The 14,646-nt window shown below is 35.8% G+C and overlaps 1 protein-coding gene across 6 annotated transcripts in view; it reads right to left on the minus strand.

Annotated features, from left to right (window-relative positions):
- The window catches only part of ZC3H13 (zinc finger CCCH-type containing 13), a 48,613-nt gene that overhangs the window by 20,951 nt on the left and 13,016 nt on the right, over nucleotides 1–14,646 (minus strand). For all 6 annotated transcript variants that reach the window (XM_048046923.2, XM_048046924.2, XM_048046922.2 and 3 more), the window contains 5 exons: nucleotides 8,418–8,526; nucleotides 5,645–5,784; nucleotides 4,700–4,860; nucleotides 3,223–3,420; nucleotides 1,693–1,866 (listed from right to left, as the gene is read on the minus strand). In XM_048046923.2, coding sequence (XP_047902880.1) covers nucleotides 1,693–1,866; nucleotides 3,223–3,420; nucleotides 4,700–4,860; nucleotides 5,645–5,784; nucleotides 8,418–8,526 — 782 coding nt within the window. The remainder of the gene's footprint in view (nucleotides 1–1,692; nucleotides 1,867–3,222; nucleotides 3,421–4,699; nucleotides 4,861–5,644; nucleotides 5,785–8,417; nucleotides 8,527–14,646) is intronic.

The raw sequence follows: 14,646 nt of genomic DNA on the forward strand, positions 1-14,646 counted from the left end.
TCCTTGTCTGTGTAAGTAAAAGTGCATGCGGTCCAGCTGATGCACTCTTGTTGTATCTTAGGGATGCCTGGAATGTCTACGTGCAGTCTGACCTCCAGGATGTTTGTGTGTAGCTTCTTTTGTCTGGAGAAAGGAAAAACCTTAAAGTCTCCTATGCATGCTATAGGTAGGCATTCCTCAAAGGAAGAGAAGGAAAAGAAAGCAGGAAAGAGTAAACTCAAATTTCTCTGTTTCCATGACTGCATATTTATGCTGGCTGTAGCTTTCCATCACAAAAGGGAAGATTTGACCACTGAAAGCAGAATACTCACTATTCCTGAGAGAACAAGCAGCTTGCATGCCTCCATGTTGTTTTCATTGTCTGTGAGCATTTGTACACATGCTCACATACAATCAAAACAGCCTGGATTTAGTAGTAAAGCTTCCAAAGCATTCAAAGTGAAACTCTGTAAGAGCCAGAACTGACAAAATCTAATTTTATGACTTACCATCTTTAAACAAAGACAATGTTTACTTTTCACCATTAAACCCAGCGTATGAAACAGACATAGGGTTACTAAAATTTGCTTGCACGTAAGACTATCAAGAACTGTTTGGAGACAAACAGAACATTTCAAAACCTGCTTCATTGCCTCTAGCAGAAGGCAAGAGGCACTTTTCTTCCTTGCTTAGCTCCCTTCCACAACACTTTGTATGTCTGCATAGAACCTCCCTGCAAGTAGCGACAAGCAAAACATTGGAGTAGGCTAGAAAAAGTGGGGAAAGACATGCTGCAAAGGTGGTTTTCAGTATCCTTACTACTGGCAGCTGCAAGGAGAAATCGGATGCTCTACAACCTTCTCTTCAAACAATCTTATTTGGAGAATGTGTCCATCAATGATGCCTAGCTTAACATAATACTACATTGTTCCATCTGAACTGAGTAACCACAGCAGCAAGAGCTTGCTTACAACTCTTGAGACAGCTGAACAGACATTTTTTCTTGTTCTGTCAGAATGCATATATATGACATCTGGTGTCCTTCCCCCACCCTCCTCAACAGAAGCATAGAAAATAAGTACGCATCCCCTCCCATTACAGAATTACACTATTTAGCACTACCATTCTGAACTTAAGCTTACAGATTCTTTAAGCCCCCAGTACAAAGCTTTCTCCTTTTCTTTTTAAAACTAAGTAGTAACTTTTCCCAGAGTGGCAAAAGGTTTTTCTCTAAGGCCCCTAGAACCAGCAGGGACTAGATCTTCTCTGAAGGGTCTCTGAAGCTGTCCTCATACTGTTCTGTGTAAGTCAGACACACTTGCTTTTGTGATTTTTGAAAATTTTCTTAAAGATTTTGTGATCTTTAAGAAGCAAGGAGAGGAGGAAGAGGAAAAAAAATTCCCAAAGGATCACAGAAAGAGCATGTCTCATATCAGACTTCTGAAGCTCCACCCCAAGCCAAAACATCTGGGAGGAACTGATGAACAGAAACTTGCACATTGACTTGTGTTCCTGACCTGACAGGTACCTATAATATCTGAAAACAAAACAACAACCAAAAAAAAACATATCAACACCAATACATGTAAAGAAGCCTCTGAGTTCTTGAGGCGCACACATACCCCCAGACAAACACACGCAAGTAGGCAAAGCAACAGAGGAGGTTTCTAAATTAGATTAATGGAAGTTCTGTCTTTGCAACTGACCACCTACCTGCGAGAAGGTGAAAAGTTATGCTTGTGAGTGGTTGACTTTGCTGGGGCTCGGGAGGCTTGTCGTCGCCTTGCAGCGGGTGGTGAATACTCTCTGGAAGGAGAGGAGTTACTGCCAGAATGATCTGCAGGACTAGGAGAACGCTTCTGCCTATGGGAGCCTTCAGAAGGATCTCTGGGAAACAAAAAGAGCAGTTTGCTCAACAGGCATAACAGGACATCAGTACATTTCTAAGAATGAACCTGTGCTTACAAGGTCAAAAACTACTCTTAAAGAATGTTTTGTTCCATCTGTAATTTCATGAGATTACCTGAAAGTTAGCAGAACTAAGGAATGCAAGATACATACTAAATTTCTTCCTGATTACTGGATCATAAAATACATGACTGTAAGACAGTAAAACCAAAATACATTTATATTTTTACCTGATATTTCAGGCAGTGGTGAAACAAAATTCCTATTAATAGAGACTCATTTACTGCCCTATTAAACATTTCTGTTAACATTTTATTCAAGAATCCTTAAGTTCACAGACATTTTCTAACATTAATTGCAATTTCAAATGAATTAAAAATCTCTCTGAACCTTCAGCTATTTCACATCATGAAGCATTGACATTACATCTTATTTTTTATTATAAAAAAGTCAACAAAAATCCAATACTGAAATTAAAGGTTGCAGTCACCACAGCAATACCTGATTATAGTACAACCACGGGCCAATTACTCTCCTGACCCTTTCAGTACCACCTAGAACTTTTTTTCTACTGCTTTTGGCCTTCCAGTAACAGAGTGGGCAAGTATGAGTGAAATAAAATATTTTTAAACAAGTTACTGTGTTTTTACTGTATCGATTAAAAATAGACTTTTTTACTGGTCTTCAACCTCTTAGTCTTTGCTATACTAGTTACAAAAGATGCACTTATGAATACATACCCTATTTCCATCAAGGGAATATAGAACTTAAAAATGCAAGTGTTATATTTAACGACTTAAATGGACAACTAAGCTTCAGAAAATAATGGGAATAGTCATCTAAGTCCAGCATTTGAGATATATATATATATATACACACACACACACACATATGTGTAAGTGATGAAATTCTAGAAGTGCAATAGCTTTTGACTTCAGAAATACTTTTTAACCTACAGAAGGTCAGGGAAAGTCTAAATGTGCCACTGCCAATTTAGAAAGATATTAGTCCTCTAGGATTTCAGAAAAGCAGGGAAGCAGACAAGTAAATGACTCTGATAAAGACTCTGGCAAGTGAATTGTTTCATTGGTGAAGATCCAACTTCCTGAAAAATAATGAGTCTTTCAAAAGGGCATTTGAAAACCTTATTATGCAACTTAAACCTGTTAATACGTTAGTTATAGTTTATCGAACTACATAAGGCTTTTAAATATTTAATGAGTACTGAAATGGGTCTTGGCAAGGCAGGTATAAATCCCTTATTACTCTGTGTTTTGGTAACATTAATGTAACCTTGTTTTTAAGGGTAAAAGCTAATAATGCATCATAACTTACCTCTGCTTCTCTTTTTTCTCTTTGTGCCTTTCAAAGTCACGGCCTCTCTCTTTCACCTCCCTCGTCTTTTCTTCTGAACGTTCTTTTCCTTTATGTTTTTCTTTGTGTTTTTTTCCTAACGGAGTTTCCTCTTGTACTGGAGGAGGAGGACTAGGGGTACGAGGACCTTTCTTTTTACTCTGGTTACTTTTAGAACTCCTAGATATAAATTAACAAGAAAAAAATGAAGGACTGCCAACTACTTCAAATAACGATTTCTCAAATGTCGGCAGGAAAGTATAATGTAAAGGGCCTTGAAGCTTTTAGGATAGGATTTGCCACTCCATTAGCAAGCAGTGCTCAGTAACTTGACTGAAGGGTGAATGCAGGTGGTAAAAATTCACAATGAGCTCTTCAATTTGTAACTTTTATTTCTGAAGCAAAACCAGGAACTGCTCCCATTCAGACAGAACTATTTTCCAAGGTTACAATGCCTTTGCACGAACTGCATATATCACAAGACCAGAACTCTGGAGTATCTTGTCTGTTTAGACTCCCAATTCTGCAATGCAACACTCAAGTACAGAAAATGACTTCAATCATTCATCTCTTATATTTACAGTTAACTACTTGATGCAGGATAAAACTTTTCAGTATGTATTTCACATTACAAAGGAATTTACACCATTTTTTTCATATGAATTATCACTGACATAAACCCTATAAACTAGATGCTACCACATACTATATGCCAGTAGCATATTATCCCCATGCTCTATCCTCCTGTAGCAAAAATCATTGGTTTGTTCTTAAAGGCTTTGTTTGCTTTGCAAATACAGACGTGTCTGCTTATACTGTTCCAGTAATTTCTTTCCTATCTAAAAGCATCAGTCATTTGAAAGCTCCTGCAGCCAGCAAGAACTTAGTTTCTGGAGACTGACTTTTTGTGGCAAGGTGCCCAGTCTGACCTTCCTGGAGCTTTCACACATCTTATCTTGTCCTGTTTTTTTCCCCTCACCTGCATTCCCCCCCCGCCTTCTTTTCTCCTCCTGAAGTCTGAGAAAGTCTCTGGCTTTAAAATCAAACATTATTTCCTGAACAGCAACATCCAATACCAACAGAATGTAAAGTTGGTCACATTTTAAACATCTCACTTCAGTCTAGATGAGCTGTTTTGCAGGCTGCAGCATCTCAAAGAAAGCTGCCTCTCACTTTATTTATATTTCCTCATCACATCCCAGACGCTCTGGACATTCAAAGAGAAAAAGCCTGCTGTAAACCATGAAATCAGTCAACTGACAACTATGCGCATGTAGCAATTTTCCACAGTAGATGACTCACGGTGCATAATTTAGAGACTTTTCCCTAAAGTTAAAAATCAATAGTTCTGAAAGCAAGGAAAATGAAAAAACTGTATTAATTATGAAAGCCCCAGTAATAAAAATCAATGTGGTTCTCTGCTCCCACATTCTCCCAAGACACATCTCTACGTACTGACCTCTGCTGATCCAAAAGTGGGGAAGATACAGCAGATGCTTTCTTTTCTTTCTTACTAGCTGAAGAAGAGGATTTGGGACTAGATCTTCGTTTTGGAGACTTGCTAGACTTTCTTGGTGATGGTGACGGTGTCAATTTAGATCTTACCACCTCAGGAGAAATCTTGAGGAAAAGAATATATTAAATGTTAAAAGACTGATGCTCAAAATGTCATATATGTAAAAACAGTAACAGTCTAGATGTGAGATCTTAACCGTTTACACATCTACCTCCAATAAACTAACCGTACAGTTTTCAAAACAGTTTATTAGCTTACAAGAACACCATAAAAGAAACGTGGCAAGAAAAGGGTGGGGGAAGAAAAGATGATGCACTCTAATACATTGCAAAGACTGTAACTAAAAGTTTAAAGTTAGTATGATCCCAGATAGTATGATCCCAGCTAGCATTTCATTGTCCAGAAAAGAAGAACCTTGTTTCAGATTTATTTTTTTTTTAAAGTCTTCCCCAAAATTAGGCCTTCTAGGACTTCGGTAACAGCTTTGCCTGTCTGTCACTCTACTCTCCTCGGTTACCACAAGCCACGTAGGAAAAGGAGCTTGGCGTAAGTTATGCCTTGTGTTTTCTTCTACACCATCTCTGTCTAAGGTTTTATTAGCTTTAAATCATTAAATTGCAAAGTTTCCTACTCATTTAATAGCTGACTTCATAAAGGAGAAAACTTGTTTATGGTGCCAGATGACTGAACAGATGATACGTGACTTGCAACTAATATTCATGTCACACATCAAGTTATAAACATGCCACTTATCTACTACTATGTACAGAACAGAACTTTTGTAATCCAGAAAGCTCAGGTCTCTTAGGAAACAATAAGAAGTCTATGAAGTGGTTGCTGAATTTTTATTTTTTTTATATTTTAATTTTGCATTTACAGAATACAAACCTCTTTTTTAATGACAATTTCCTCTCGTTTCTCCATGTTTTCCTGTTCCAACTTCATAAGTTCTCTCTGAATCTTTTGGCGCTTCATTTCCAAAGACAGCTCATGATCATAATCATAGTTAACATCTCCATTATCAGAGTCTTAATTAAAACAAAAAGTAAATAGACTAGTAAATGGATTACATATGAAATAAATAATATTCCTTTAGCATACTGGATGCCAAGCATAAATATTTCAGTGACTTTTAAGCATCGCATAAATGGATCAACAAGGCTAAGCCAAATCTCTCCTCCAATTATCTGCGCGAACCTGAAATAACTCCAGTTAGTCCCATATGACCCACCATTAAAATACTTAAACTTCATTAGTAACACTTCACTTCTTTTAGAGACTTGTGTCAATTATTCATCTAGGGTAGCAAGGGAAACCCAGTACACCATTTCTTTCTATTTATATAACAAAAATATCCCAAAAAAGAGTGTTTTCACAAAGACCACAAATATGTGGAGCCCTGCTTAATTGGGAAATCTCACATGAAACAGATTAAAATAGTAATGCACTATACTAGAGCTTTTTTTTTTTTTTAAGATGGTATCCTACAAATCAATTCATACCTTGTTTAATTACATCTATAAATTGACTTTAAAATAAAAGAAGAGGTCTGCATAACTTCTTTCACTGGTTAAAACCACACTTAAAACATTCTTACTCCTTGGTATTCACATCATCATTTTCTTCTCGCTTTTTCATTACGTCATTGTCAGTTAAATACCACACCCTTCAGGCCATGCAACTGAAATCTTGTTGAAAAAGAAAGCAGCCTTACTGTTTACACTCCTTATTTTGTTTATAGTTACTTAAGTCAAATGCTCAAAAAGCACATTGATAAAAGAACCTTCCAAGAACAGATACCTCGTTAAAGATTCATTAGCTTTCACCCCCCTTTTGACACACAGGAACTATATAAAAGCTTTGCAATAACTATATTGAGTCTACAAATTCTCTTCGTGTGGCTTGAGAGCATGAGAACAGCCTCCAGAAAGGTGCAGTTCTTAACAGCATAGGTTCTTTCCCAGTCCATCTGTCCAATTATATTGCACTACAACTTCACAGACACCAGTTCTGCTTTTACCCACAGAGGTTATGAACAACACTATTTTGAGAAATTCATAATTCTCAAGCTAGAAGCCTCGATGTCTAAGAATTAAGACATTCGTGCTACGTATTTATATAAAAATATATGTTTTTATATTGCAAATTTTCTTCGACTTAGATTCCGTTTCCATGCATATATGCCATAGGACAGTCAGAGCACAAATAACTTACAGTACTTCTTACTGCAAAAAGATTCATTATATCCGAATTCACTTGAGAAATCTCCAGGGTTTTTTTTTTGTTTGTTTTGTTTTTTTGTTTTCTTTCCCAGAAACAAAGTCTGCCACTTGGACTATTAAAACTTTATTTTCTACACTGACTGTATCACGGTTTTCTATGTCGCAATAAAGTACTAGACAAGCAACCTTCAATCAACTAACAATTACATTTATATGCTTAGCCAAAATTATTTTCAGGTTATCAGAAAAGGTAAACCACAGCATTTCTAATTTGACAGAGATTTTTGCTATGATTCTGTGTAAATTTTAGGCATTTTAATATAAGTTAAAATCATGCATCTCTCTCAGTGTATAACACGTTTCCCCCCTTCCAAGTGCTTAGTACAAACCCTTTCGTTTAGGAAGGCACTGTGACTGCATTTGGTTTTCATCATGCAGACTTCCAGCAGAACATAACCATAAACATAAGCAAAAGCGCTAACCATACAGAATCATTTGTGCATTTTGAAAAGATTTGTGGTTATAAGAACAAAATGTAGATATGTATTCTAATATAATTATTTATAACTAGTATCTTGTCTAATAAAGAGCTATAAATTCTTTGGAAAATGACTGTTTCTTTCTTTGGCATCACTACTGTATGGTAGAAAGAATCCTCAACAGTGGACCAGGACCCCCACATTGTCTTGCAATATTTTAATAACTGCTGAAACCTTGATACTTACTAAAACTATGTAAATACCACACTTCATTAGAAGTTGCCAGAATTTCATTGGCAGTTTAACTTGGTCTTCAAAGGAAAAAGGAAAGACTCAGAAGAGGGGTGAGAAAACAATAGATTTTTCCTCAACTATGCAGTAAATGGATGAATATTATCAGCACCAAGGACAATAAAATCACCTTTCAACCACAACAAGAGCCTACAGTAGTAATGCAAAGCTCTTACCACTCCTCTAGTATTTTCAGAAGATGATTTGTTCACCAGCTGTCCCATTCAGCTGTTGGTATATGCATTCTAATTACATACTTGCTAATGAGATAGTCCACACTAATACAAATTACACACACACACAAACGAACAAACAAACAAAAAACTGTTGACTTTTAACTTCAAAGGAGTCATGCTCACTTCTTGGACCAATCAGTTTCAAAATCATCTTGGATTCAGCTACTGACCTAATGGCAAAAGGCTCAACCACAGAATAGCCAATGGCCAAGTTCCTCATCTGAGTATTTAAAAATAGAATGTTTCTAAAAGTTGTTTTTACTATTACTGCAGTCCAAATCAAGTTGCTCCTTTGCCCTCTTCCAAAAATAAATCTTAATGGCTACTGCACTCTACTTAGAGACGGAATCTTTAACTATTTTATTTTACATGCAGTCCAGTATTAGTGCAATTCTCTGAGCTGTAGGGAGACCATTAATTTAATTTCACTTACCTTCTCTATTTGTTTCCCAGTCTCCATTTTCCTCTTCACTTTCTGGTGTTCTCTCCTTTGTAATTTTGATATCCTCCTTTTCTCTATGTCTTCCTCGTGAAGACTCTTTCTATAAGGGAAAAATGCTGCATTAGAGTAAACAACTTTATTTTTAAAAGAAGCCTGAAGAAGCAGGTACATTTTACATGGTATTTTGGCTGTTCCTTTTTTATAGTACAAAAAGCAATTTCCCCTTCAGCCTGTTGAAAAAATACCTTCTTAAACAAGCAGAGACTCCACAGGCAAAATACTCTAATGCAATTTCATATAATCAGTATGCAAATAGCAGATGGGGAAAAGAAGGAAGAAGGAATTCATAAAGTAACGTTTAGAGGCAGGGCAAGAATTAAGCACGTATCAGAGAATCAGGTTTAAAATAAGAACCAAAAGAACAGATTGGGTTCTTAAAATCCGAAGTTTAACAGCGTGAATAAGTTTTCAGTTGTAAATAAGAATGTCATATGCAAGGCAGATGACCCTCAGAGAAGCTGAACCACTTAACTCTCCAGAGGATAAAGAAGGGGGCAGCAATGCAGGGGGGGACCCTTGGCTGGCAGAAGAAAGGGGGAAGAAAATCTAAAGCAACAGACTGGAATCGAGTTTTCTTAATAGCTTTAAAGCTGAACGTTCATTGCTTCGATCTTATTAGTCATGTTTAACCAGTGCAGTAGCACCCATTTCGCATGTGGCAAAACAGTGCATGTGGCGCACAGGACCGATGTTCCTATGGATACCTAAGGATGCCAGAGACTGTTTGTTCTTACAGAATGTAAAATAATTTATAAAGGCACCTGGTCCTGAGCTGCTCTTCTCCCCCTGCTACATTCCAGTAGTAGAGCTACATAGTTGCATCATTGCCTCTGCTGAATCCATATTCTTTCCATATTCTCTAATCTACCTGGACTTAGTGAAGTACAGGACAAAGTGGTTTTTTAACTGTTCACCAAAAAAAAAAAGACGGCAAACCACCCATGAACATCCAAGCTTAGAAGTATCACAGATTAATTTATTATGTACGAAACCACAAAGAGCAAATAACAAAAGCCTGTCCCACTCCCCATTTGTTCTCACCTCCCAGAGTGCTTTCTTTTGGGGATTCTTCAGTGCTGGTTTGTTGGACCCTTTATGCCAAGAAAAGGAGATGCCTGAGAATTTCACTAGCTACTCCTTATTGTGACTTAGGCCATTACTCGATTTAAATCCTTAAGACCATGTCAGAAACACAGTAGGGAAATAATAAGAGTGACTCTACACAATATTGCAAGTGAATACAATGGAACTATTCCTTTTTATTCTTTAACAATGTTAAACACTAGTTTAATGACATAAGTGATCACAGAGTAAGTACTGCATTTATTTTACCTAGTAAACTGAAAAGTACTTCAGTGCTGCTTAGTTATCTTCAAGCCCCTTATCTTGATGTACTAAGTATATCATATCAAACCCTTACAAGATTTTGAAAAACTGACCATTTGCTAAATAACACAAAGAAGCTTCACATGAAGGAACTAACTTGAGTCAAGTGTAACTAAAAGCAGCTTCTAGAATAAGGACAAGTCAGATTTTCTTCACTTCATGACAGGATCTCTAAAGTGATGCACAAGATCCTAACTTATCAGGTCACATTGGTTTCTGACATCAGTTGCAGACAAGTCTACATCAACTAGACCATCAACACAACAGGCACCAAATGCATTCCAGTCTAACAGCAACAACTGTACTAAGCTCCAAAGGAAGTTACTTGAAGAGAAAATAGACTTTTATAAGACTCAAAGTTTGCAGCTTTATCAACAAGCTCCTCTTGCAAACAATTTTTTTCGTACAGCACCTTCCTTTTTCTAGGCTACTTTTCTTGAAAGCTGAATTTGTTCTAGTAAAATGTTTACTTCTGCTATATACTAGTTCCTATAAACAATAAACATTAAATACAAATACTAAATTTTATTAATTCAATCCTATGTGGTACTAGCAAACCACACGATGCATGTTAGGCCATACCCTATACATACTAACCTCAAAAAACTTCAAGGCCAAATCACAAAGTAACTTGTTAACAAAGAGCATTCTGAGTAAACTGCATGTTTCAAGAACAATGTAATACTCCATGTTAGAAGCTGTACACAACCTATACACATCTCACCTACACCTCCAAACTTACAACACCACACAAGCGTATTGAAACAGCCCGTATATTCTCCTCTCAGTGGAGACATTTGGTAGTGGCAGCAATGGGACAATCATACTTCTAAAGAAGAATTGAGAACAAAATCATCTATGAAAGGAATTTTATTGAATTATTGAATATAGGGGAAGCGAATAGACAATTGTAATGCAAGCATGCTATTTTATAAGTTAACACAACTTGATCCAAGCCCGTCCATACACTAAGCAACTTGAGTTTACTTGTCAGGAGAAAAGATTCTGGTAAGACAGCATCTTGGGAAGAAAAAAAAAAAAAAAAAAAAACAAAAAAAAAACTGTGCTTAGAAACTGAGTATATTTTCCTGGGGCACATAAATCAAGAATTTAAATTATGACGGTATAGAACACATTCAAATTTTCTCATGGAAAAGTCTTCAATATATTCCTTTTATTGTATTTGTTTCACTTGCAAGGCATTTCATTCCCTCATACTATGGGCTATATTAGTTAATGAGTAAATATTACATTCACATCCTTACAGACCTTCTTATACTTTACATTGTTTTTTTGCACCTCTACCTTAATAAGCCAAGAATAAAATAAGCCAAACTCCTACAGGGCAAAAGCATGTCTTTTATTTGTACTGGAAGATACTGTATCTGAAAAAGACTCCATTTACTGGAATAGAAACAAACTTTCATAATAGTATAATTATTTACTAAAAAAATTGTTAACTGTCCTAAGTGCAGACAGTAATTTAGTAGACTTTGTCTACGCTGTTTTCACATATGTGCTCGAAGTTAAACTATTAACATGTGTTGAATAGATTATTACAGTTTAATGTTGAATTTCAGTAGAAATGCTACTTAAAGAAAAACATACGACATTATGACTGAATTCTATGAGATTTTATTAAACACCTACTTAAATTGAAGTTCCCCACCTTATAAGACAATGAGTCCTCTACAGCACAAGACTCAATGTCTCCTCGAATGAATTTCCCACTACAGCAAGAGCTTGGCCAAGCACTAAAGGACTTACCCATTCTGCAAAACATGCTTCTAGCTAGTAAGTGTTATTTTGCCAACATTGATGGAGAGAATATTTATAAGGCTTACAATCTACAGTTCTTACAAAGCAGAAGCTTCAGCTTCAGCCTTGTCAGCACATGTGCATGCAGCAGTGATATAAACTAAGTCAGAATTCACTTTAACTCCAGAACAAGCTATCATGCATCAATAGCTCACATCTTTTGGGTAAGCACAGTACTATTTTGCTCTACATGTAATACCTCTATAATGAAAATTACTACCACACTGCACAAACGTACAAGAAAATGTATTCCGTTTCCCTGAAATGAACAGGTATTGATTCCATTTCAGAGATGGAAGACAACGCTGACCTCTATTTCCAGTGCAGATATTCAAAAGCCAAAGTGACAAAAAGCAGATATAAAACAAGTGATAGACATTCCTTACAAAAACCTTTCCTAAAGGTAAATTAAGTTCTTTCCACTTTTTCCCCAAATCACACAAACCTCCCAGAAGTTGTTTTACATAATACTTCAAATACTCCAATGTATCTATCTCGGAATTCAGAGAAAAATTCAACATGAAAATTTCCAACTAAATACAGTAACAGCAAGAACCTTTCCTAGTTATTTGTAATGTATTTGATACACTAACATCAGAACTGAAATAAGTCCGAACACAAATCTAAGAAACACAAAAACAACTGAGTTTGCTGTAGTTGTCCATGTAACACAGCATATTGTCTCTGAAAATAATAGTACAAGACATGAAGAAATAATAGAAGATATATTTTTATAAGCTGTCCATGTATGAAATTTCTTCCTAAATACATATAAGATAACCAGTAAAATCTCTATCTCCAAACACAGAAAATCTCTTCTCTTCCACTGCCTTAACTGTTTTTGGAACCTATTCATGTTTTTTTTAACTCTATCTTCCAGCAATCAGGTAGAATTGTCATATATAACGTAAACAGCATCTCCCCTTGTCATTTTCAAATTTGCTGTTGTTTCTACTGGGATAAAGTATGAATAAGACGCATCTAGTTTACATTCTCTCAACCATACATTATATGCATTCGCCACAACTCCTTTCTTCTCCTCTCCAGTCTCCTCCCCACCCCTTGCTCACTTCAAAAAGACCTCTGACTGTATTGTCTTGCATACAGGTGATCATAACCAAACAGCATTTCAAATAAAACCGGACCATTAACTCCTACAGCATAGCAGTGATAATTTTCTATTCCATTTTTATATTACTGAGTATTTTGTTTCTGTGACTGTACTGTACTTTGAACAGATGATTTCATTGAGCTGTCCACAATAACTTTTTTCTACTGTATGGTTTCAGTTACTTTTAAAATATTAATTCATATATTTTTTGTATTAAATACTTCCTTTGCTGTGCATTACCTTGCACTTGCCAACACCACGTTTCATCTGCCATTGTACTGTTGAAAATCTTTTCCGCAGTCCCTATGGCATTCCTCTGACTTTATTAATCTCAATTAGTATTCTCATATCTTCTGCAAAGTTTAACATTTGGGATGTCCATCATTTTTCCATTCTTAAAAAGTAGCATCTCTTTAGATGAAGCACCATAGCATTCTCTGTAACCTCATTTTAAATTAATCTAAAATTTTCCCATTAGCTGGCTTCTAAAACTGACGATATTATGCTTGTTATTCACCTATCTATTCCTCAAAAGCTTTTTTTCAAAAGAAGCTATTTAAGATTTCACTTATATCAGTTTTCTTTTAACCACTACTCTCTGTTCAAGTTTCAATGCTAGTAGATCAGCGAAGCACAAATTTTGACTGCAGGAACAGTGCTCTTTCTTCTTTATTTAAAAAGGAAAAAAAAACAAAAAAACACAATTATGAAACTTTTCACGAAACAAGCTACCTTTCATTATTTCAAAATGAAATTACGACTTCTTATCCATTTCCTCAGTTATCCCAGAAGCTTTAGTAAGATGAAAACGTCAATCATTAGATCTCCACCATAACAGTAACTAATGATGGAGCAAGATTTCTGTAAGCAGTTCAGTTACTTCAGTCTTCTGTTCTTTTGGATATCCTGGTTCTTTGCAATGCAACTCTTGACGACTGTCCCTCTTCATCTATTTGTTCCAGAATATTTTCTTTGGATATCCCATATTTTCCACAGTTGCCTCCGTGCAATTAATACAAAAACCTCAGTGGTTTCCTCAGCCTTCTGTTTTATGAGACTGAAGCAGAGCAATTTTTTCTCTGCAGTGTGCTTATCCTGTAAATAACTCTTTGGTACTTTAACAGATGCTCTAATTCTCCAGTTCCTTTTGACTCCTGTTTCCAGTTCACCTTTATTTGGGGTTTAGTTGTTTAAGAGTACTTTATTATTGCATGAATAGAACACTATAAAAAGCAGGGTTAACTATTCAAAACCAAGAATTACATCAAAATTAGAATTGTACCAGGAGAGAAGAAGTTACAATAAATTTTTAATAATGGTTGGAAAAAAAAACACTTTTCCCACCAACCATGTACTTAGTAACTAAACAGTTTATTCAAACTATTAGAAAATAAAAGAAACACATTTAAGTAAAAGAAAAGACTGAAATTTTACACAAATTAACAGCAACTGAAAACATGATTGGAAGGTAAGCCATTCTGTTAATTTAACGATAGCAGCTGCTGTTGATTTATTTACACCTGACAGAAAAATTCATTTTACACAGCAAGTAGAAACAGATCCAGAGAAAAAAAGAATGCTGTTAATACCTGCAGAAGCAAAACTGATTTTCCACAAAAATAAAAAAATGAAAAATTAACCATTATTCATAGGAAGTTAAGTCTTAAAAAACATGATGCAAGAACACACTGATGCTGATAACACAGGTGGCAGGATCACGCTACCAACTCTGTCCCTATTTGCAACATCAGTGCAGAAATAGATAACACAATTTTAAAGTAAATTTTGATATTTGAGGGGGGTTAGGGTTGCAGAAAGATGCTTATGAAGTGAGAATGATGATAA

The sequence above is a fragment of the Anser cygnoides genome, chromosome 1 (assembly GCF_040182565.1).
Source record: "Anser cygnoides isolate HZ-2024a breed goose chromosome 1, Taihu_goose_T2T_genome, whole genome shotgun sequence".
In the NCBI taxonomy this organism is placed as follows: domain Eukaryota; kingdom Metazoa; phylum Chordata; class Aves; order Anseriformes; family Anatidae; genus Anser; species Anser cygnoides.